The sequence below is a fragment of the Bemisia tabaci genome, chromosome 1 (genome assembly GCF_918797505.1).
Source record: "Bemisia tabaci chromosome 1, PGI_BMITA_v3".
Classification (NCBI taxonomy): Eukaryota; Metazoa; Arthropoda; class Insecta; order Hemiptera; family Aleyrodidae; genus Bemisia; species Bemisia tabaci.
This window is the reverse complement of record NC_092793.1, coordinates 39499218-39524954: the sequence shown is the minus strand read 5'-3', so window position 1 is coordinate 39524954 and position 25737 is coordinate 39499218. Positions and strand designations below refer to the sequence as shown.

Here is a 25737-nt window from a genome sequence, read left to right as displayed (position 1 = left end):
ACATGGATCTACACTCTACCTTGGAACTGCCTGTGCCGGCACCAACAGACCCTTCGGCAAAAGCCGTTTAATCATGAAATTGAAAAGTACATACCAATAATGTTCAAACTAGAACGGAAGTAAATTTGCTCCAACATGCACATGACTTGTATTGAATTCTTTGGAACATACGTGGTTTTCTCATAAAAAATGTTTGTGGTGTGCAATGAATATAATATCCAGTAAATGAAAATCACAAAAAATGTATTAAGTGTTAATGCGAAGGCACACCAAGGTATTCTCTTATCACTGGATTGACATGGAATCCTGAGGTCTCCATTTCACAACAGCAGGGTGATTATTAAAATGATATCGACTCTATGTCGCCGCTTTGTCGTGTCGCGCCATCGACTAAGAGCCGCTTAGTCGGTGGCGCGACACGACAAAGCGGCGACATACAGTCGATATCATTTCAATAATCGCCCCGCAGAAATGTCTAGGTAGTGATCAAAATATAAGTCGAAGAAAATTTGTCTAGATTTTCCTTCAATACTACCATGGAAACCCTTAAAATCAATTGTGCAGGTGGATGCGCTAGACTCCAGCCAACAAATTCATGTGATTGCAATATTTTGAAGTGGATGCCTCCAGTTGGTGGATTTTTTCACCTCATTTTATTGTCACGATTACTTTTTTTTTTTCTCAGTTTTTAAACTCAGTTGCTTTTTCATAGTGATATTTCACTGATAAAGAGCCTTATGTATTTCATTTCAATAAATAATTTGCAAGAAAGAGGAAAGAGCAACTACGAGGATCGTCCAGAGATGAGTTTACCTGTTCAAGATCTACTGAACTGAGATAGGTACTTAGAGAAAATCTGTAATAAACTTTAAAAAAGCCACCACTCTGAGCTCTCACACGCACCTTAGATTTTTATATTTGGCTTGATAGAACTCTAGAAAAGTGGGTTTTACTGAATCCACCTCCTCTCCGCACAGGTCCAAAATTTTACAGCCTCATTCGCAAATGAGCCACTGTGTCTATCGCTCATTGCAAAAAAGTGGCTTCGGGGTGGTTGAAACACATGTAAAACATGGGTAAGGACATTTTCCAGTATTTTGAAGTAAACACGGCTAATCCTGCTAATTCCTTGTTGGAAAATGTCCTTACTTATGTTTTACATGTATTTCAACCACCTCTAAGCCACTTTTTTGCCATGAGGGATAGACACGACGGCTCACTTGCAAATGAAGCTCCGTAAAATTTTGAACCCGTGCGGAGAGGAGATGGGTTCAGAAAATCCCACTTTTCTAGAGATCTATCAAGCCAAATTTAAAAATCTACGGTGCAATAGAGAACCAGAGTACTTATTGACTTCTCAAAGCTTATTACAGATTTTCTCTACCTATCTTCGTTTCGGAAATATTCAACAGGTAAACGTAAACTTACTTTCTGGACGACTCTTATTATCCACCATTAGAAACCATTTGGGTAATCAAAATTGAGAAGGGAACTTACAAAGTAGTTAGCTACTCACCTGTCATCTTCAGGATTTTTAACAAAATCCATTTATTCAGAGTCAGGGCATGCGTCTTCACAAAATTTGTGTGTAGTTCCATGTCGAAGAATGTAACTTAAAGCAGACTTTCTGGTAAAACGCTCAGCGTACTGAGCCATTATTAACCAAAAAATATCAGGTTCAAAGTGAATCGAAGTCTTGTGGAGGATGTGATTACATAGAAAATGAGTGGATGAGAAATGGAGATTAAATCACTGATTTCATATCTCGCATTGAGACAAACTATCAAAGAATAGCACACACTAGCAATTCACAATATACCTGTTAATAATTATGGAACACTGAACAGTTTAATGAGTTTATGGTCCGAGAATAGTTTGTCGGAGGCTATTTGGATTACATTTTGCAATAAGGAACCACTCTTTCTGGCACATTTTAGAAACAACATACATGCCATTTGTTTCTTTATGCAGATATGTGCTTTTGTGGGAGGGCCAGAGATAGTGGTTCCTTAATGCAGAATGTAATCCATTTAGTCTTGAGTGGCTTCCTAAGAGTAAACAAGTGATACATGTAATATATTGTGGATATTTCTTTAAAGAGAGCCATTGAGGGAAGGACATTCGATTACTGATTCTATTTAGATTGCTGTAAATGAGAAGTAGGAAGTTTTCTCCAAAATATTTACTTCCCCAGACAAAGCACAAAGCTTCGCATCATGAAGCTTCGGCATGGTTAGTAGCAGTGTCAGGATTTGACCGTCCGATCTGTTGTTCTTTCTGAAATTTAACCAAAAACTATTGCGAAAACATACGCATAGAATAAACTATATTCACAAGTACTATACTCACACTATACACACTACTGTACTATACTGTGCTGTGTACTATATACACTATATTCAACTGTAGTCTACATTCTGTAGACTACGTCAACAGAAGCGAAAGTTCAGTAAGAACCAATGATAACATTTTTCTTCTCAGAGTTGGTACTTGTTGAAACTGATTTCGAGGTTACCTACTAAAAGAAAAGTGAAAAAAACCTTAAATTTTAAGCGAATTCACAGTGCTTCTCCGGTATATTGATTAATAAGTTTAAAGAAAACTCTTTCAATTCCTAAAAACGTTTGTATCTGTCATTATTCGACCTCTTTTAAACGTCGACCTACCGCAAACGTAAACAGTGTTTATTGAAACAGCTTCCCTTCGTCATGCTTCGTTTACATGAACATGGCGGTGGCTTTCGCTTCTGTTGACGTTAATCTCTTTATTCTATGACATATGCACTCAACATTTTCAAGAAGAATTATTCCCAAATTCACTTCAAAACCATGGAAACACAGTATCTCAGTGTACTGAAATGACTGAGTAAACTAGCACAAATTTGGTCGATATTTTCGGATTTCCCAAGGTTCCGAGGAGATTGCAGGTCGAGATATTTGGAAGGCAGGGTTAGAGATTTTAGTTGAACGAATAACAGTTCAGAAAATATGCCAAAAACTAGAGAGATCTTTGTCAAAAGGTGAAATTGATGGTAGCCAGTTGGTTATTTTGGTTAGCCTCGATATTCGAACGCGTAGAGGTCCCGTTGACGGCGCCCGGTCGAACGTGTGGCAAGAAGCCAGGGGGTAATTCCGGCGCCATATTGGATTGCCGCTAAAGCGCGGGCAAACGCGGCATTTTAAAATTTCGAACTTCAAAAGTCGTTTTCGGAGGGAAAAACGGCTGGGAAAAATCTGAAAAAATTACTGCGTGATCAGGAGACAATGTAGTTTCTGAAAATGCAAGAATTAGAAACAGGTTAACAAGCTCGGCAGTATTATGCTACTCTCCTGAGGTGCTATACAGGAAAGGGAGTACAAAGGAGAGTTAAGAAAGAAATTCAGCTCCAACCTAACATTTGAACTACATTAAAACATTTGCAATGCCTAAATCTAAAAGGCTTGGGGTGAAAAATGTCAAAATAAAGAATAACTGTTTCTGGACATTCCTTGGCATCCTGAATGCGTCCCTGTTAGTTTCCAAAAACTTCATGAAAGAGCCATGCACAAAATGGGTCAAAAACGGCAGGAGAACATTTCGTTAGGGGAGTCGTTCCATCCAAACCTTGCGCACTAGGATGCTACGTAGTATTCAACATGGCCTATGGCCTACGGCAAACCGCCAACACACGTGATGAGATGGGATTTCAGCAACATTGTGTTTAGATTCAGATTTTCCTTGTGTTGAAAAATAACATGGTGTTAATTTCACGATTTGTGTATAAGCGTAAACCATGTTGAATATAATGTGGCATTCTAGTGCGCAGGGGTTGGATGGAATGACCCTTTTTACGAAATGTTCATCTGTGCTGTTGCTGTGGTATCACATTTGAAGCAGGAAGCTTAATGAATATTGTCAGCCATGTTGAATATTGTGTGGCATTGTAGTGCGCAAGGGTTGGATAGAACGGCTCTTTTTGTGAAATATTCACATATGAAGCCGTATCTGAAAAAACGACGGGTGTAACCATTCGTCATTTTAAGGGAGAACAGTTTTTTGAGTGGATGGAAACTCATAAGCATGTGTACAAATTTATAGACTTAGATCTCAATTCTGGAGTGAGAAATCAGGCAAAACCTGTGTTATATGTAAAAAAGACAGATGTCATGACAACATTTGTCATTCTTTCACATAACTAGTTAATGGCATAGTTAATGGTTAACTAGTCCATGGTTAAGCAGTTAATGGTCACCCGTTTTCAGAGGACACCACTTTCATTCAAACTATTCTTTGGAAGATTGAAGCTTTAATTTAATTTTGTTTTAGAAGACTAATAAAATTCGTTCCTTATTTTGCTAGAAGTTACCGAATGCTTCGTTTTTTTACCACTTACTAAAATACAGACTTATAAAATACTAATTTCATTTGATGCTGTCTTTGATTTTGCGGGATGCTAAGTTGGGTTCACTGACGAACATGATTTGCTGATGAGGACTAAAGAGACCCAAAACGTCATAGATCTCTCGGCGTGACCTTTACTTGATGATCAGATGCAAGCTGCCTGAGCTGAACACTCTTTCCCTCAGTCTTGCACTGGTACTCATTAAAGCTCAAAAATAGTTGGACTCAAATGGAAATTTTTTGGCTGTGTTTTCCTTGCGAAATGGTGTGGATCCAGCACCATTTTACCACCTTGTCATATACAGTTATATCCAAATCTGAGAAGATGACTTTAGGAGATGATCATCAAAGAATTGAGTTGGAGGATGCGCAGCAGATCAGAGGCTGTGCGTCTTATAGATACTTGGGAGTACGGTTGACCCAGGATGGAAGGACAGATCAAACTACAAGGAAAGAAACACCTTAGCAAGGCAGGCTATGGCGATGTTAAATGGAATCCTCTGGGATCAGCGGATTTCCAAAGATAACAGGAGGACATACAGCGCTGTGATTAAAAGTATATTAACACACGGATGTGAAGTTAGGAAGCTGAAGAAACGGACACAGGATATATTAAGAGCAACGGAGACGGATTTCTGGAGGAGGTCGGCAGGAAGTTTTAGGAGAGATCAGGTCTGTAATGATAGAGTGCGTCAGATCATAGAAGTCAAAAATGACATCGTGTTCAACGTCATGACCAAACAGCTTGTCTGGTACAGTCATGTAAATAGGATGACAGAAGAGAGGCTGCCAAAAAAGATGCTTGATTGGGTTCCTCCTGGGAGGAGACTAAAGGGGACGCTCAGTAAGAGGGTGGCAACAGGGGGTTCAGAATGAGATGAGGGAGTGCCAACTCCCTGACAGGTTGTGGGAGGACCGAGTTTTGTGGCGATTAGGGATCACAGAGCGCAAGAGAGCGCTGTGGCAGCAACTCATGTGTATGCATGTTATATACAGTTCGGGCCATTTCTTGGTGTTTTTTCTTAAAATGCTCAGTAAACAATAAGTTTTTGTTAATTCAGGCATTGAACATTGCTTACATTGTCTAAAACCCTGACTTTAACCGTCATAAAAACATTATCTGTAAGAACGGCTGATGTTTTTATTTCAACCCAATGGAGCTTACTGAGTTTTGCTTTGAGTTAAAAAGTCTAAGTGAGGAAGGTGTTTTTTGGGGGGGGGGGGGGGGATTTGTTCAACATAAAATCCTTAAGCCAAATTCTCTTGGTTTCAAATGGAGTCAAAATGCAGAGCTTTGAAAACTTTGAGTGCGTTCTCTTGAAAACTGAGAAACTCGACATCCACCCTTTTAACGGATACGACTATATATGCCGTAGTATCGTTTCTTACTTAGAACAACCTAAAAAATCGCATATTTCGTTCGCAGACAATGAAGTTAAGGGTTTTTTTTAAACTTTCCCAATGCGCTCACCATAATTTTCGGGCCAGTTTCTGGGAGAAATAACTCTCCTTTTTGCTCTGGCTGAAGTTTGCAATAGGCCCATTACTGAGTTTTGGATTTGGACGATTAGCTTTGCGTGAGGTACCATTAAGTATTTCTGCATCAAATGGTATCGCAAACAAAGGAGTCATAAAACCTTCCTGAGAAAATTTTTAAGTAAAACCCTTTTCAGAGTATACTCATTGAAGAATTTGAGTCAATCTTTGGTCTTTTTCACAGGGTAAAAATTGATCATTGTTCACTTACATCCATCAATTCTTGCATCTGAGGGTTAGCCATGATGAGCTGACGCATGTTGCTTGGATCGTTCATTAACTGTTGAACAAGTGGATTATCCATCATTTGCTGGAGCATGTTAGGGTTGCGTAACATTTCTCGTTGCATGCGCTGTTGAAGTTCCATGAAATTGGGTGACCCCATTCCCATACTGTCTAAACCTAAAATACCGCCGAGGGATCCCAATCCAAATGGAGTTGCTCCAATGTCAGCTGAAATGTTGATGAAATTAACTATTAATTTGCATTACATTTGGAATATGTAAATCTATGGATTCCTGGCGATTAAGGCCTCTACCATTGGCTTATCAACTAGAAATTTTCTCTTCCCACTGTTGAAAGAGGCCGCTCCTGCACATTTTCACAATTGATCAAGCAATAGAAAAAAGAATCTATTGTCTGACAAAATGAATGTCTGGTTTTACAGCATTTTCTTTTAGAAAATTGCATTTTTCCATCCATTCATGAGGAAAGAAGGGAAACTGTGGAGTCCTGATTTTGAATCCATGCTTCATCGAAAATGGAAACGAGAAACAAGACTCAATCAAGCGACTTTGCCGATTGGTACCTATCTCTCCCGGGATAATTCAAAATATTGCTCATCGTATCATTCTGATTATTCATGGTAATGGTATGGTATGGTATGTTGTTTATGGTGGGTTGTGTTGTAAACCTGCGCGGGCAAGGCAGAGGTTGTTTCACCGCTAGGGCCTTATATTCATGCTGTAGGCTGTAATTATCGATATTTTCTCCTCCCCCCACCCTTCCCCTGCAATACATATTTGTTTAATACTTCGTTATACAGGGTATCCCAGATCACCCGTAACAGGTCTTTTTCTCGGTTGGTTTAGGTAGTACGAAGTGGAGGGCCGCGGGATTGAATAGGGAATTGACCCCAAGGAATCCGAATTTCATGGTCCCGATGCCCCCCTAGCCACCCTCGGGGGTAAAAGGGGGAGGCACAATGTCTCCCGACTTTGGGGATCGTGACCCCCTCTTTACCTCACAAGGGGGGCATTGGGGGTTTCGGGACCGTGAAATTCGGATTCCTTGGGGTCAATTCCCTATTCAATCCCGCGGCCCCCACTTCGTACTACCTAAACCAACCGAGAAAAAGACCTGTTACAGGTGATCTGGGATACCCTGTATAACGAAGTATTAAACAAATATGTATTGCAGGGGAAGGGTGGGGGGAGAGAAAATATCGATAATTACAGCCTACAGCATGAATATAAGGCCCTAGCGGTGAAACAACCTCTGCCTTGCCCGCGCAGGATGGAGCGCCGCCGATAAGCCGCCCGCGCGTAACCGATAACGCGCAGAAAAATCGCTATAACTCACGAACGAATCGTTTCCCCAAGATCAGACAAAGTGTGGTAGATGCAGAATTTCATGGAGAATCACCTCAACAGGTTTTTATTCACGTAGCAACGATTCCAAAGAGAGGAGAGACGAAAAACGAAAAAAAGTCGAACCTTCAAAATCGAAAAAATCGATTTATGACCGCGATAAATTACGCAACCTTGCAAACAGCATTAATATTCTTGTAGAGAATATTTTTTGACGTTTTTTAGCGCAAACCGCAACACTTACACTCAAACCGTTCGCGAGATATCGATTTTTAAAGTTTTAAAAAAATTGCAACTTTGCCCCCCTGCCCCCTCCCCCCTAATTATCCGAGGGGGCTGAAATTTTGCCCATTTGTATGCTAACCAAGATGAGAACGATCAGTATCTTTGACCGGAAGAAGAAGTTTAATCCTTTTGCCAAATATTTCGGGCCTTACCGCAAGCTCCTGGTCTTTCTACCTTTTCACATGCCCCAGTTGGTGCATTATTGGGAATTTTCTACAGGGAAATTATTTCGAAAGGGGACCTTCGAGGTTAATAAATCAACTCAACTTGTGCGCGATAAAATTTTGTACACAGAATAGGGAAAACCTTCAATTTTATGAATTGAGTTCTCTTTTTATTTCAAGTTCCTAAATTCGCAAGATTTTTCAGTTTCTCTAAAGGCATGCTCAGATCTGTGATTTTTAAGGTTATATTTGGAGCAATTTTTATTCACTACATATTGCATCTATAAGATTTACAACCACATGGAGTTAAATTCAAGTTCCTTAACAATATAAAACAGCTTCACAGAGCAGAAAAATTCAAATATATGCGATATTTTCCCTCATTTTGTGAGGGTAAGTGAAAATGTAACGTCCGCAACAGAAAAGCCTCTAAACTTGACGCCATTTAACGCAGGAGCCAGTTTAGAAGTTCATGTTTGGTAAACGATAGGACATAGGTAATCTTAATTGATACTTTAGCGATATCAGAATGTATTTAGATACTTCAGTTTTCATGTTAAACAGCGTTGAAAAAGTGAAAACGTCCGCAACGCAGAGGACATTTCACGGCTCTAGCAAGAAGTAATCTCACATTTAATTTGTTTGATAGGCTGCTATTATAAATGCAGGTACATTGTGGCAGCCCTATTATGTTTCAATTTATTTTGCATATGAAGTGTATTCATTTTTAAATTTAACTTTGGTAAAACGTTTTTTATTATTTTCTTAAATATTTGATAAAGTCCTGATGATGTACATTTCAATGCAATTTAACTATTGATTGTGACTGCTTTTAACTTCTCTTTGTGTTCAACAAAAATGTTATTGTGTCTATCCTGCGGTTCCTGCTATAACAGCGTTACTATAGTGCACACGCGGGGGCCTATATCGGTAATGCTGCACATTGCCGCTATCTATCGATGCCCGTGAAAATCACTTTTTTGTGATTTTTTCAACATGTTATAAAGAAGAAATATGTTCGTGTGCAGTGAAAAACTTAAAGGAAATGTTCTGGGCTCCGGGTTTGGCCATTTTTGGATTTTTTGGTGATGGTGTAGGTTAAAATTCTTTGTACCGCCTGAGTTTGATGGCATAATTTCAAAATTTTGACGCTCACCGGCATCCCCACTTTTGAAATCGGAACACCCGTTTTACCTACCAAGAGGGCAGAAGGGGCTTAAAGGAGGATGAAATTGAGATTCCTTGGGGTCAATTTCCCTTTCATTTTTGCCGTCGACTTCGTCCGACCTAAAATAACTGAAAAAATAGCCTTTTACGGGTGATCTGGGACACCCTGTATTTTTTTAAAAAGGTGCATCTTTTCATTCATGACAAACGTAACATCTCTCACTTTTGCTGCTCTGTTCATTTCACAAATAATTTGTGCTTAAATTTATTTTTAAGTTGCATTTTAAAGATAGAAACTTGGCTCTACCATCACCTTAGATATTTACAACGGAAAATTTTCTCACAGTCATTAGTATTGAATTTAAGGAAAAATTCATGTACCGTTGTGACTATTGGCTTTCCTATCTCATGCTGTTACCTTTTAATTCAATTACTTCATAAACTACGAGAGTTACGGCCTATTTTAGGTACAAAGTTCAATGGGTGTAACGTCTGCTACACCATAAAAATGGCAATACCTCAACAAAATCATATAAAGTTTATTCGCTATAGATACTTGATTGAAAAGTACACTCGATGAGACATTATTACCAGGGCCAACCAGGATATAGATGAAATATATTATTTCTATACAAATTAAAGTCAAAGTGAGGCCCTCAAAAATGAGAGATCTTTTTAGTAACGTCCGCAATGGCCTTCTTTCACCTGTACCTTGCTTTGTAATACAATCTTCTGAAATGAAAATTTGCAGCATTATAGAGAGTAAGGTACATTTCTCAGTGTTCGAAAATTTTTGAATTTTTCGGGCCGACAAACCAACTGATGGAAAGTTTAATGCATGGAATGTAACGTCCGCAACTAAAATGATTCCCCTACAAACCTACAGAATACATCGTGGCATGATTACCAATTGATGACTGTTCAAACCAAGACAGGAAAATGATGTGGCGGCGCGGCACTCGCACTCAGTAATGCGCGTGGCGTGCTGACGCATCTGCTCGAAGCAATTCCAACTTCGGCCACTAGTTGCAGCTCGATCGCTCGATTCCCTACAGCAAAGCGGTGCAAACCAGCCTGGTGGGGAGTCGGCGATCGACTATAAATAGTGGCCGGGGCATAGGCCAAAACACAGTATCAGTCAAAATGTGAAAGAGAACCCATCTCCCAGTCATCGGCCAGGCCCGTCAATATCTCGGCTTGGACCCGCGACCACCACGGCTCAGACCCGTATCACCATCACGCCCCGGACGCGTTCACCAAACTCGGCTCAGACCCGAACCCCCCCCCCCCCCTCCCCATCTCATAGCCCAGTCCTAGACCTTAGAACCATATATGTATAAATATCTGTATGTGACTACCAAGAAATGAAATAGTGAATAAATATGTGTCAATGAAGCCCTCATAGTTCATCCTTATCAACAACCAACAAAAACCACCCTCCTTACAATGGTGGAGGCGCAACGATCCCGTACCACACAACAACATCTCTACAAGGATCTACCCCCCAGCACCAAGTCATCCTGAAGGATCCAGCAGCAGAGTCAAAATTGAAAGTTCTTTTTAAGGTTGATTGCTTCTTTTTTTTAACTAGAGCGTTGCGCTCCTGTCATAGCGCATATCCGCTCTCGGTCTGCTCGCGCCATTGTCAAGGCGTTACCCCTGGCCATTGTCACGGCCGTTAAGAGCGACCGATACCTCAGCAGCTCCGCCATTGTCACGGCGTACTGAGCTAAGAAACATAATTTTTTTTATTATTTTTTTTCCTCAGAGCGTAGCGCTATTGTCATAGCGCAAATCCGCTCTCGGTTGCTCGCGCCATTGTCACGGCGTTACCCCTGGCTATTGTCGCAGCCGTTAAGAGCACTGATAACTAAACAGCTCCGCTATTGTCACAGCGTATTGAGCTACATTTTTTTTTGCTTTTGCAACGGGGCAGCTCCCGCTTAGCGGTAACGTAGCGCCCCCCTTTTTTTCTATTTTTTTTCCCCCTCTTTTTCTCAACCTTAAAAACGACAACATGGCACAAGAAGTCAGCTACATCACGGAATCGAATTCCGGAATAAAAGCAAACAACTATGCTGAGCTAATACTAAAGAAGAATAAGGATGACCCGGAAGCAAGGACAAAGAGGAACAGAGTCACCCATGAACTACGGCAACAACTGACTGAAATTCCGTCAACTGCAACAAGGGCCCATCAACGAGGAAAGCTCTACGTGCATCGTTCCTTCACAACAATCAGCGAGCACAAGGAGCCGGACGAAATCCTGCATTCAAGCCTCTACAACACAGATGCGCCGTCAGAATCTGAGGACGAGCAAACTGAACTTGAACCAGCCCACTAAGTAATGAATATAGCCCACATGCTATGTCACAAAATTTACATAATTTAAGAATACTTAAGGACATATAATATACGGCTTAGACTTAAGACTTAGCACTACGAAACTTAGCAACTACGCCCCAAAAAATCACCAGCCTCTTCGCCAAGATTTACGGCCACAGCGGCACAAGCACTCACTGCAGCGCAGCCGTCTCCAGTCCACTCATCCTTCCCTCGTCATATCCCGACGCCCAAGAATACACCCCCCCCCCTTCTGCCTATTTTTCCCGCCAAACCGAAGACTCTCCTGACACACATTCATTGCCAAAGCATACACTCTGGTCAATGAAAATGATGTGGCTTCCCGCCTCAAAGCAATATACCGAACCAGAATCTGAATCCCATCACGAAGCATCCCAGACAGAAACTTCAAGACTCTCCGCTCTATCGACAACTGAGAGCCCCAGCACTCATCTGCTCCCACGGACACTCTGGACCTGCCTGCTGCCATCATACACATCTCCCTACGGCCACAAGCGCGTGGCACACTTCTGCTTTCAAGACCGTCAAATTATCGCATTTTCTCAAGAGGCCCTAGACTCATCCTAGCCGAACATCGCCTCATTCTCTCTATCGAGATCGATATCAACCGTAAACTAGACGCCCTCCTGACCTCACTTGAATGCGACTGGACCCCAGCCCCCAAACAGCCAAGAAAACCGCTCCTCAACTTTCTCAGTGCGCCTTTTTTCAATTATTTTATACATAAATTATTCCTTTAAATACACATGAGGCAGCCACTAGAGCGCCTCCTTAGTTTAAGATGTAACATAACTTTTTTTTTCTTCTGAGGCAGCTACCATTAAGCGCCCAACTAGTTTAAGATATACCGCACTTTTTCCTTATGTGGCAGCTACCACCAAGCGCCCTTCTAATTTAAGATAGAATGTAATTTTCTTCTGAGGCAGCTACCAAGCGCCCAACTAGTTTAAGATATACCATACTTTTCTCTTATGAGACAGTCACCTTTCTTAGCGCCTCTTACTCATGCTGGCCGCTCTTCAGCGCCCATGAGTTAGCTAGAATTATGCTATAAGAAGCCCCCCCCCCCCCATTGTTAGCACCCCTTTCAAATGTTCACGTGGCAGCTTCCATAGTTAGCGCCCGTTTTTTCACCCTCCATCTTGCCTGGTTGTTCGGCCTTTTGAAATTGCTTCGCAATTTTGTTAGGTGCGTAAGGTGTGGCACTCGCACTCAGTAATGCGCGTGGCGTGCTGACGCATCTGCTCGAAGCAATTCCAACTTCGGCCACTAGTTGCAGCTCGATCGCTCGATTCCCTACAGCAAAGTGGTGCAAACCAGCCTGGTGGGGAGTCGGCGATCGACTATAAATAGTGGCCGGGGCATAGGCCAAAACACAGTATCAGTCAAAATGTGAAAGAGAACCCATCTCCCAGTCATCGGCCAGGCCCGTCAATATCTCGGCTTGGACCCGCGACCACCACGGCTCAGACCCGTATCACCATCACGCCCCGGACGCGTTCACCAAACTCGGCTCAGACCCGAACCCCCTCCCCCCTCCCCATCTCATAGCCCAGTCCTAGACCTTAGAACCATATATGTATAAATATCTGTATGTGACTACCAAGAAATGAAATAGTGAATAAATATGTGTCAATGAAGCCCTCATAGTTCATCCTTATCAACAACCAACAAAAACCACCCTCCTTACAATGAACTTGGCCTTACCTGCTGGTGGAGGGGTAACAGTTGTAGCATTGTTAGGTTCTGCTTGCCTAGTATTGGATTTAATCACCAAATGTATGGTCAAACCTTCTTTGATATGATAGGTTGCCAAAGTTTCATGGTCTTTCATTATTTTTCCGGCAAAAATCAAACATAGTTGCTCTGGTTGAGCATTGAATTTTGTGGCAATCAAATCCTTGAACTGAAAAGTAAATAAAAAAATTTGGAGCATGAGACACAGAAAATTGTAAAAGCAGCAAAATTTTTTGTAAAAAGAGGATGAATAAGCTGATGCCCTTTTGCAAATCAGATTTGAGTTACTTAACATTAGGTAAATTCTGAGATAAAGATAGACTTGAACTAATAATTAAGGTACCTACATTCAAAATCAAAGAAATTGCAAATGGTGAATTTATAGAAGTCTTCTAAAGGTGACTTCCATATAGATTTCTCAAGTGAATTTAAAGTAAGTTTCCTCTGATTAGAATAGGTTACATATGATTATCAAAGAAGATACTGAGACTTCCAGTGCTGTATATAAAAATACAATATTTGGCAATAGACACTTCTGAAAGATACCTGCCTCACACTCCTAGCGCACAGTGGGGAAAACGACCAATCTAGCCGCTCAAAAGTCGTAATTTCAAGTGTTTGGTAGAAAGCTACCAGAGGCTGCATTTCATTCTCAGATATCCACTGACACCAAATCAGTGATTAAATTCACCAGAATCTTGTTTGTTATCAAAAAATTGATGATGAACCGTGAGCGTAAACAGGTAAGACTGGAAGCCCAGATGGAAGACGCAACAAATGCGTTCCGTACTGATGGTGTTCACGCAACAGGTTATGCAATTAATGGTTTTCCAGCATAGCAGATTCCCTGAGAAGTAAGTCAAATCATTTATTTTATTTCCTCATCATTTTTTCTTATAGTTTCTATTTCTTTAACACCTGCTCTGAAAAATCTGTGTTTTTAAACTTCAGAGGATTGGAATGTATCAAATACCGGTGAATACCAATATCAGACTTGTACTAGGTGACGCAGAATTTCATGTAGTTTCATAATCTGAAGAGATATTTTGCGGTTTTTTGCGGTTTAAAGAGATAAACGAAGATTAATGGCCCGGCGTCGAGGCGTTCTTGATGCACTAGGCGCGGCGCACATTGGTTCCAGAGCCAGATCTAGGCGGCATTAATTGGAGTATCACCTTTGTTGGCATGCAATACATGTTTTTATATGTTTTTTGGGTCGCTGATCACGAATCTGAAGTCAGTTTTACTCCATCATTAACTAAAACATGGTAAATTTTCGAAAAATAGCAAATTCACGCTCAAATACCGGAATAATTATTTGACAATTTGGCTTGGAGCTTGAGCTATAATACATTTGACTAAATTAATGATTAATTATCCAAAACGACCAACGATTTTACTATTCTTCTTTTTTGGATGGTTATTTGAGAAGGGAGGAAGGGGGGGTTGCCACATTGAATAACTGAACAAAGTATACCTGCATGAAATTAACACAATCTGTTTTCGGAATCTACTTCCATAATTTTGAGGTATAAGAAATGGCAGGATGAAAATAAAGTAAAAAGCATCCTAATAATACTATTGGACAGGGAGAAAAGGCATTGAACGTGTCGGACACTGGTCCGTTGTTTTTTTAAATTAAAGAGGTTGTAATGTATTTTGTATTTTTTTTTTCTTTTTCTTTTTTTTTTAAGTACCTACGAATAATCAAGAAGAGCAAGAGTCAATTTTCGTCCGAAATTCAAGAAATATATTCAAATTCAAAATTCATGCATATTAAAATGTACAACAACTAAATCGCATGAAAATTTGATGAATAATTAACATCATGAACACATTTAGCAATCAGAATAAGTCACAAAAAATTACATTGAAAGAAAAATTTCACTGGCTACGAGAGGAGGTGAATATTCTTGCGGGTAATTATCACTTTTTATAGATTCAGACAATGGTATGCCAAAAAAAGTTGGTAAAAGTCGCAGCTTTTGTGATTTAGTCGCAGCTTTGTTGCATTTATATTTTTTTCTTTTTTTCCTTTTCATTGTTATAATTATTGTTTAAGTTATTCTTAAATTATTCTTATTTGTTATTTATTGTTATTGGTTGTTTATAAAATTATTTAGTTATAATGCTATAATTTCTATCTTTTCTTTCTTTTTCTCCATTAATTTTTCGATTCTTCTTTATTTCTTTTTTCCTCTTCTTTTCTCATGCTGTTTCAGTGTTTGATTTCATTGTCTTTTCACAATTCAAAAAGTATCTTAGTATTAAAAAAACGCCTGTATCGATTAAAATAAATGTTATTGTCTTGTAAACTGAATAGATCTACTAATTTTTAATTTCATATTTTTACTGTACGTAACATTCAATTTTTCAGTGTACAATGCCATTAAGTGATGTTATGATTGGTGAGATTGTTTTGAAAGAAGTGTAACGCAACACAGCAAATCAGATAATTAAGAAAAATTCACGTAAAGTGAACCAAAAGTAGGTGTAAAAAGATGGTCCACCAAGCTCTTTGGATTGGGCCATTGTGCGGCGAAAATATAGCCCAAGGAGGGTTGACAAAATATTTTCTTGCCTTAATTTGGGTCCCCCTATCCTTTGGCTACATTTTTAACCCACAAAGCACAAATAAAAATCAAGAGCGTTGACACAGGGACTTTTGAGCAGCTAGATTGGCGTTTTTCCCCACTGTGTAGCGGCCGGTAACCAAGGCAACTCATTAGAATGTGTCCATGTGGGTAAAGTGCTGTAAATTTGTACTAATGCAGCATGCCAATCATAGACTAACTAATGCAAGACTCTACATATGACATTAGCTATCGAAGTACTATGCCACCTAGAATAGCACTTCATAAACACGACAACAGAGATCTTCTAATTTTGGGACCATCACAATCTGACAACTATTGAGAAATTTAGGACTGATGACTCCCGACACTTGGATAGTTCTTAGTTAAGGAATTTAAGCAGGTAGCGAGACCTGTTCGGAGCATTCCCTGATCGATATCAGCTGATATTTCGCAGCAGCAGCCGCCAAAATCCTGTCGCACTTGAGCATGCAGATGACAAGTTTATCTTTTGCTCACATCAACTATGAGTGGTTTACTAAGGTATGGCAAGATCATCGGATGCAATCGACTATGCGCGGAGTGATAGCTATGGTTAAATTAAAAGAGACTCCCATAACCTTGCGTTTTACAATTCAATGTGAGTCAACTGAGAACTCTCTGTGAAGGCTCGAGAATAACACTAGGGGTTCCTCCCAGTAATTGAAGAGTATCACATTTTGAGTCCCCTAGGAGTACAAAACATTCCTGATAAGTTACTGATTACTTGAGCTCAGTCCAGACGGTCAGACTTACTCCATCCGACAAGCCGCCCAGGATCATCTAACTTCTCTAGGATGAGGGAAGTCTTCCTTGTCAGGCTGGATCTGCCGAAGTTAGACTAAACTACGGGTATCTGGACCGAGTTCCTGAATTTTTTAAAAATGTACTGATGTTCCAAACGCATGCGAGTACCAAGTAGGAAATGCGCAACATCCCCATGTTAGACACTCATTAACACAGGTTTACAGGAAGCTGACATTAAATAAGAAGAAATTCGTGAAGCTAGGTGGGTTCCGAAATTAGTACAGAGGAGACCGACAGTAATCAAACTTGATATGTTCCGAAAATCATTGGAAATGAACTTTATAACGTAGTTTAGGCCTAACCGACGGCGATAAGACTTCCAGCCTGAGAGCAAAAACATGGGTAAAATCTACATGAAAGGTTGATTTTCTTGTCAGAACTTACCGTTTTGATTGATGCATTCTCCTCTATTTCCACTTCTTGCTTTTCTTTTTTGGGGGTCTGGACAGTTAATTTAATCTTTTTGGGTGCTTCCTGACCTTCCGCCATTTTGATAATGCAATGTAATGTACTTAGTTGTAAATGCCGTTGCCGTATACTGCGTATAACCATGTATGACTCATATGACGGACTCAATATAGAGTACCTATAGCGAGAGTATGGACAGATCGCCTCATGGAGGGCAGTCCACAACTGCCCAACGAAAATTACCCGCTGAGCGTTGAGCTCAACGAAAGCGTTGGTAAATTCTGGTGGATTTACCCGTTTTCCAAGATGGCTGCTCAGCAAACTGCCCAACAGCTCAGCGAGGTTCTCGGCTGCTGTGGACCGCTGCCGAGTTTGCTGGATTGTTGTAATGTTATTGTTTACATCCATAACCGCCATTTTTTCGCACTTCTTCGCCACATGTTCGTCACCAGACTGACTTGCAATTGCTTATAATCGTTTATTGCGTCAATTTCGTAGTAATGTGGGTGTTAAGGTGTATCTACAGCTGCGTGAAGTAAGAAATTTCTCCGCGCAGGGGGCGCCACCGCTGTGTTTTAGAGTCCGTACAGCACCACGTGAGTCCTTGAGCTTTTATAAAAGTTGAAGGAATTTCTGTTTAAATCGAAGATAAATAAGTTCTAGCTATAACATTCTTCTTCCTATTGACCCTAAAAGCAACGTGAAAAGTCATTTCTGAAGCTCTGCAATTTGATCCCAGAAAAAAGTAGGGTTAAGCATGATGACCTTGATGCAACCAATCGCGCTTGATCGCTCTCAGCAGTTGGCAGATATCTCTCTCCCACCGTGAGCTGTCTCTCTCACACTCATTGGATTCCCATAAGGAAAACGGGGATCAAATTCCAGCCTTTATTGTGCAACTTTGAAAGCTCATCTTTGACTTTACACATTCTTCAGACATGCTGCTAGAACTTATTAGCTTCAGAATTTAGAGTCTTTCTCTTCATATTTAAATAATCGCTGATTTCGGAGTCAGATTTTAGCAGCGCGACGTGGTGGATTTTTTCAGAACTAACGCTGAAGATTAACCTTAATAAGATTTTTAAATGTTAAAAATCTTAAATTTCAACAAAACTTAACCTCCAAATCCGCAGAATCCTACGGGAATTTAACAACGACACCTCGATTTTCTTCCGTCTGTTGAGCTGACGTCATCGTTGAGATGACGTCAATCCTGCTGAGATTCGGCCATTTTTGTTGGGCAGCAAAAGTAATTTAACAACGCACCTAAACGTGCAGCCACCCTTCTAACCAACTTCTCACGCACAAAATTTCACTGCCAGTCTGTAAAGTTAGATAGAGTCCCTTTATACCAAGGCGGATAAAGAATGGTGGTCGCATTTCGTACCCTCTGGACGTCACACGGTATCGGGTACATGGGCCGGCCGAGGCCGGGGGAGTCGGCTCAACTTCGAATTGCATGGCAAAAGCCGTACCCTCCTGACGTCACAGTGCTTCAAGATGGCAGCCAAAATCGAAATGCGACCACCATTCTTTATCCGCCTTGCCTTTATACCCAGACAAGGCAAAGGCGGATAAAGAATGAGGGTCGCATTTCGATTTTGGCTGCCATCTTGAAGCGTTGTGACGTCAGGAGGGTACGGGTTATGCCGTGCAATCCGAGGTTGAGTCGGCCCCCCCGGCCTCGGCCAGCCCATGTACCCGATGTACCCGATACCGTGTGACGTCCAGAGGGTACGAAATGCGACCACCATTCTTTATCCGCCTTGATACCCAGAGTTAAGACAACTCACTTTTGGTTGGGCTGAAAGTGGCCTAAAAAAAATCCAATTCTGATTGGTTCTCGCTCATGGAGGCCGAAACGAGTGCACCAAGATGGCGGTACCTCGAATGTGAACAAGAATAATGAAAATATTACCTAATTGTGGTTTATCAAGAGTAAATTGTTATTTCCATCGGTCCAAAATGAAAACAGATTAAGAAATTTTTCACAAACCAATCTCATTTTCTTTTTAATTAATCAATTGGTTGATGTTGTTGTTTTTGTTTGACAGACATCGCAGGATACCTGATCCTTATCCCTCAATATCGTTCGTTTGGGTGCACTCGTTTCGGCCTCCATGGCCAGCCAAGGCCGGCTGCCAGTCAGCTGATAATCGAGTTGTCTTGTCTTAACTCTGGGTATAAAGGGACTCTAGAGTTAGAGTCCCTATATACTGAGAGTCAAGACTGTGCGAATCCATTTCTGATTATTATATTTTTGAGACACTTCCTTCCTTCAACAGTTGCGCCGTCGAGACAAGGCCTAAGAGTATTACATACTACGCTGGCCACGGGACGGGCGCCCAGGACCATCCTCTGAAAATTTCGAAAAATTCCAAGGGGAAAAATTCATGCAATGTTGGCACATCCGTCATCCATACGAGTCAAGTCGCGTAAATTCGGAGGAGGCTCTCTCGTTTCATCCGTTTGATTTGTTCATCCATTTTGACACATTTTATAGTAAGTATGGCCGCCCAGGACCATCCTCGGAAAATTTCGAGAAATTCCAAGGGGAAAAATTCCTGCAATGTTGCCACATCCGTCATCCATACGAGTCAAGTCGCGGAAATTCGGAGCAGGCTCTATCGTTTCATCGATTTCATTAGTTCATCAGATTTGACACATTTTATAATACATATGGCCTCCAAGGATCATCTAAAAAAAATTTCGAGAAAATCCAAGGATGAAATCCCGAGCAATGTTGTCACATCTATATCTATCAATGCGTAAAGTCGCGTAACTTCGGAGCAGGCTCTTTCGTTACATCGATTTCATTTGTTCATCCGATTTGACACATTTTATATTACCTACGGCCTCCCGGGACCACCATAAGAAAATTTCGAGAAATTCCGAGGATGAAATTTCATGCAGTGGCAAAGTTCAAATAACTTTTTACTTTTCGTGTAAACCCTCTGTACCTCGTTCAAAATTAGAAGAAGGAGAAGAAGTTTGTCAATTATTTATTCAAAATTGTGTACTGAACAATGTCCTTGATTCGTTTTTGCCATAATTTAATATTTTCCATCCAAAAATTCTAGTGGAAAACTCAAAAACGTCGAAAAAATCATTACCGTAGCCTGTAATAATCTGTAGGTCATTAATTTTATGTTAGGTTTTCAAAAGATTCAAGCCCAAAAAAAATAAAACCTTGGCAAATATTACAGCCAAGATGTATTTCAAAGAGTATTTTTTGGTGTTTATGTCAAAGTTTAGCATAGCAATAAAATTACGCCACCCGGAAGCAATGTAACAAAATTTTCGCATCATTACCGTAGACCCTGTTAGCGGCACTTTTCCGCCGCTAGAACGCAGTCTGTGATCACTTATTCATTCGGAGTGTTTTGTTTACCGTCTAGTGCACGATGGCCGGGTTGTCCGGATTTTGAACTTCATTAAAAGATAATTTCTCTTGTTTTTATCTGCTGAATTAAATTTTGGCAATTTGAAATTCTCATTACCGTATACCTACTTTTTTCTGTCAAGGAATGAATGAAATATTAAAGTAGTGCATGATTTATATTGCATACTAAGACCTAACCTCAATTTGAAAATTACAGCGGAATCCACCAATGCAACTAGATTATACACCGACTTTCATCATAAATTATCATTACCGTAGCCATCATTACCGTAGCCTCTTTCCAAAAGGAGTGGGGTCTACGGTAAATGAAAAAATATTTTTAGTGCATATTATTCGTGACTACTACTAAATCATGCCTTTAGAGGGTATAAAGACCTTAAAAAAAAATATAGGAATGCCATTTGAGGACTTTCACTTTTAAAATCTCGGCTACCCCAAAAGTAAAAAGTTATTTGAACTTTGCCCAGTGTTGCCGCATCCGGCATCCGTCATTCATTCGCGTCAAGTCGCGTAAACCCGGAGCAGGCTCTGCCGTTACATCTTTTTCATTTGTTCATCCGATTTGACACATCTATATATTTAATATCCTAAGGCCTTTTTTGGCCTCCAACAGTTTGTGCTAATTCGATCTCGGAAACTACTGGACCGATTTTCCTCGGATTTGTTTTAGATGAAAGCTCTTACGCTGTAGACGTACCAACATCCCTTGGTTTTTCGATTTGCGCGACCGACGTTGCAAAATTTACCTCGATTTGATAACGACATATTAGCGTTTTTGCCGCTGGACAGTTTGTGCTAATTCGATCTCGGAAACTACTGGACCGATTTTCCTCGGATTTGTTTTAAATGAAAGCTCATAGGGTCTAGATGTGCCAAGACCCCTTCGTTTTTCGATTTGCGCGACCGAAGTTGCAAAATTTACCTCGATTTGATAACGACATATTTGCGTTTTTGACGCTGGACGAGTCATATGGTTGGGGGACCTCCCACCCTCTGATTTTCCGTTTCCCTCTCCACGTAAACCCATCCCTACCTGCTCACAACACGTGTCACCCTTCTACCCTAGCATGGGTCCTACGGCAGTTTCACTCATGTCGGGGGTCGGCTCATGTCTTCTTCCAAGAGAATTGGTGATTTATCTTCACCCTTTCGCACCGTTACATTTTCAAAAAGTGTTCCGATTTTCTTTTCCAGGAAAGTTATTTATTTTTCAAGGTTGTTTCTTTTTCTAAAGGTAGGTAATTTTTAGTTTCCTATTCTTTGTTTTTGAATTTATCATTTTGCCTCCAGGAAGTCCCCTAAGCACTGATAGTAGCAAAATTTGGCTCGCGAAGCGAGCCAACAGTTACTCGCGGAGCGAGTAACCGGGGGTCCAGGGGGCTTGCCCCCGGCTAGCGGCGCAAGCGAGCGTAGCGAGCTGAAGCAGCTAGTTTTGTATTAATTATGGACCCCAAGGACCATCCTCGGATAATTTAGAGAAAATCGAAGGGAGAAATCTCGAGCAATGTTGCCCTATCCGTCATTCAAATGAGTCAAGTCGCGTAAATTCGGAGCAGGATCGGTCGATTCGTCAATTTCATTTGTTCATCCGATTTGACTCATTTTATATCAACTATGGCCTCCCAAGATCATCTTAGGAAAATTCCGAGAAATTCCAAGGGGGAAATTTCCTGCAATGTTGCCACATCCGTCATTCATACGAGTAGAGTCGCGTAAATTCGGAGCTCTCTGAAATCGACTCCAAAGCTCAAAAAAAGCTCTGCAGGTTACGGCGGCAGGGGATGTCCCACGTTACACTGAGAGTGGACGCATGTATCAAGACAAACTCTCTGTGCAAAGATATAAACGAAACACATCTTATCAGGGTTGCCACTTTGTTGCGGACCGACTCGATTCGTATATGGATGATGGGAACATTTGGCAACATTGCTGGAGATTTCCCCAATGGATCTCCTCTAAAATATCCAAGAATGATGTTTTGAACAAATGAAATAGATGTAAGGGCTGACCCTGCTCCGAAATACGCGGCTCTCCTCGTATGGATGTTGAGCCAACTCGGCAACATTGCTCGAGATTACCCCCCTGGATTTTCTCGAAACTTTCCGAGGACGGTCCTCGGAGGCCATAGTTGATATAAAATGAGTCAAATCGGATGAACAAATGAAATTGACGAATCGACCGATCCTGCTCCGAATTTACGCGACACTTGACTCATTTGAATGACGGATAGGGCAACATTGCTCGAGATTTCTCCCTTCGATTTTCTCTAAATTATCCGAGGATGGTCCTTGGGGTCCATAATTAATACAAAATGTGTCAAATCGGATGAGCAAATGAAAAGGACGTAACGGCAGAGCCTGCTCCGGATTTACGCGACTTGACGCGAATGAATGACGGATGCCGGATGCGGCAACACTGCATGAAATTTCATCCTTGGAATTTCTCGAAATTTTCTTATGGTGGTCCCGGGAGGCCGTAGGTAATATAAAATGTGTCAAATCGGATGAACAAATGAAATCGATGTAACGAAAGAGCCTGCTCCGAAGTTACGCGACTTTACGCATTGATAGATAGATGTGACAACATTGCTCGGGATTTCATCCTTGGATTTTCTCGAAATTTTTTTTAGATGATCCTTGGAGGCCATATGTATTATAAAATGTGTCAAATCTGATGAACTAATGAAATCAATGAAACGATAGGACCTGCTCCGAATTTCCGCCACTTGACTCGTATGGATGACGGATGTGGCAACATTGCATGAATTTTTCCCCTCTGAATTTGTCGTAATTTTCCGAGGATGGTCCTGGGCGCCCGTCTCGTGGCCAGCGTAGTCTGTAATACTACTCTCGTAGTCATGAGAAAAAAATATTGTTGCCAGGCAAGTCCGTAAGGGTCACATAGATCCGGAATTTGGACAACGCGGAGAGATCCGGATCTCTGAACGGAACGGCTATCATGAAAAGTATGGAACGCCGTTAGTGTCAAAACCCTTTTCTTGCGCGCGCGGAATTTTTTCTGGCGCGCGGAATTTTTTTTCGGCGCGCGGAAAGAAAAAACCCGTTTTCGATGAAAATCTCTGAATTTCCGGATTCCGCGCCGGTTTTCGATATATTTGCGCCGTTTGTGTCAAAACTATTTTTTCCGGCGCGGCGCTCCAAATCTGTTCCGCGCGCGGAATTTTCGATATATCGATTCCTGCTCGCCGTTTGTGTCAAAACTATTTTTTCCGGCGCGGCGCTCCAAATCTGTTCCGCGCGCAGAATTCTCGATATATCGATTCCTGCTCGCCGACTGTTTTTTCCGGCGCTGCACCAGAAAATATTTCCGCGCGCCACTTTTTCGATATATCGATTTTTCTGCGCGCGGAGAATATTATCTCTCTTTTGAACGATTTCCATTATCGATCCTCTGCGTGCCCCTGCCGTTGCCGTATGTGGGTCGTGTAAACAAACGCAGATTGATAACACAAATGATCCAAACAACTCGAAATCTCTTAATTTTAATTAATTTAAATCCATTTTCGACTTCAACCAAGCATTTGGCAATAATATTCATCGTATTTTACAACCTGGAGCCACGGCCTATCGGCTCATTTTAAGGTGCATTCTGAAAATCAGTTTTACAAGTCCAATGTCCAAACCCAGACTTTCTTCTTTTACTTTTTTTTAACCATTCTCTTTTCACTTTCGCCTCAAATCAAATGTTTTGCAGTTTTTTTATCTTAAGTAAGTGGTCCTGAATTCATTCAAGAGTTAGAAGTTCACGATTTATTTAGTATTATAGCCTTTTGACCTCTTAAGCTTTATCGATATGATCTCATGTAGTTCGAGGTTTCTTTGGCCCAAACCAAGTGATTACTTACACATCTGATGTGAGTCTTATGGCTCTTCAAATTCGCAGTGTAAAATTAAATCAGAGACTACAGTTACTTAATCCAGTTCTGCTCTCTTGTTCAATGTTTGTCATAAGTGTTTGCTCGTGTCTGTTCTTTATAAATGACCACTGTAGTGCGTATACACAGTTATGCTATCGGTACAGGTATTATTTCTTGTTTTCTACAGTCAGGACTTTCTCTTAAGCGCAATAATTTACCAAAGAAATTCACCTAGTTGCGTAAATAATTTGGTGTATAGATATTCTGTTAATGTCTCCTTGCGGTGATGCAAAGTTTCTGAGATCTGTCATAAGTGGATTTTGCATTTAGACGGTCACTCTTGCCTGATAAAATTACTGCTCTAGCAGCTTCAAATTTATACTTTGATCTCTGATTCATCACTAAATGACACTCGTGCGGTGTCATTTATCTTTAATCAGTTCAAAGCTATTTCGACAATGAATCATCAAAGGTCCGATCGAAGAAGGAATTTTCTGGTGAGTGCTGCGGCTGAACCGACATCACAACTCTACTATCGAAAGCATCAACCAAGACATGATCATTCGTCTGGAAGTGGAAATATTTTGCAACTCATCAGCAGGCCGATTATTGAAGGCTTAGAGCAACCCGACAAGACAACAAATTCCGATATATTACATGGAGAAGATAGGGCTATGTCTTTTCATATCGGGCTGACATAGTTTCAATAATCAGGTAGCTGGTAGTTTAACAGGTAAGATTTGTAAAGTCACTTAGGTATCACAAGTTACATTCGTATCTCTTGTGGAACAGTGTTTGTAGGTATGCTTACCTTTGTGGAGATTAATTGATAACAAAACGAGCATATCGATGTCATAGCCTAACTAGAAAACCATGTACGTAGATTTACAAAGTTTCAGACTTTCTGTTTCTCTTCGATTATAAAATCATGCAACGAAATGTTACAAATGTCATCCCCAGATAACCTTAACCATGTTCCTGACTTATTCTTATGGGAGGATGTAATTCTATGTCTTTTCAAAATCCTTCCATCCGTCTGTACCTGAGAAATTCAGTAAATCAGCCGACTTTCGGACTTTTAACCAGAATCGTCGGCATCTTTACAATTGAAATGATTCTTAGGTGTTTTTGAACAAAGGCATTTTATTAAAATTTTTGTTCGACAGGTTTGATTCACCCTGAATTCTTAAATAGAGAGAAAAAAAATATTTTCTTCACTCTAGAAAGACATGAAACTGACCAAGCTGTAGGTAAGTAAGTAGTTTTTGATTACTTCATTCCATGAAATGTGATGAGCCTTGTTGCTGCAGGAAACACAACATACTAGCAGGAATCCTCAAATAAATTTTCTATCTTGTACAATATCTGTTGATACTTAAGTATTTGATGATACCTACGAAGTAGTCTC

At 40.7% G+C, this 25737-nt stretch overlaps 1 protein-coding gene across 2 annotated transcripts in view; it reads right to left on the bottom strand.

The window, feature by feature from the left end:
• The window catches only part of Ubqn (ubiquilin), an 85551-nt gene extending 68309 nt beyond the window's left edge, over window positions 1-17242 (bottom strand). Inside the window, exons 1-3 of one of the 2 annotated variants that reach the window (XM_072300843.1) lie at window positions 17026-17242; window positions 13193-13391; window positions 6128-6369 (exon numbers count right to left, since the gene is read on the bottom strand). In XM_072300843.1, coding sequence (XP_072156944.1) covers window positions 6128-6369; window positions 13193-13391; window positions 17026-17193 — 609 coding nt within the window. In that variant the 5' untranslated portion in view covers window positions 17194-17242. Of the gene's footprint in view, window positions 1-6127; window positions 6370-13192; window positions 13392-16590; window positions 16633-17025 lie in introns of those variants that run through there. The other variant, XM_072300845.1, reaches the window with a different exon arrangement.
• Between the last annotated feature and the right edge of the window lie 8495 nt (window positions 17243-25737).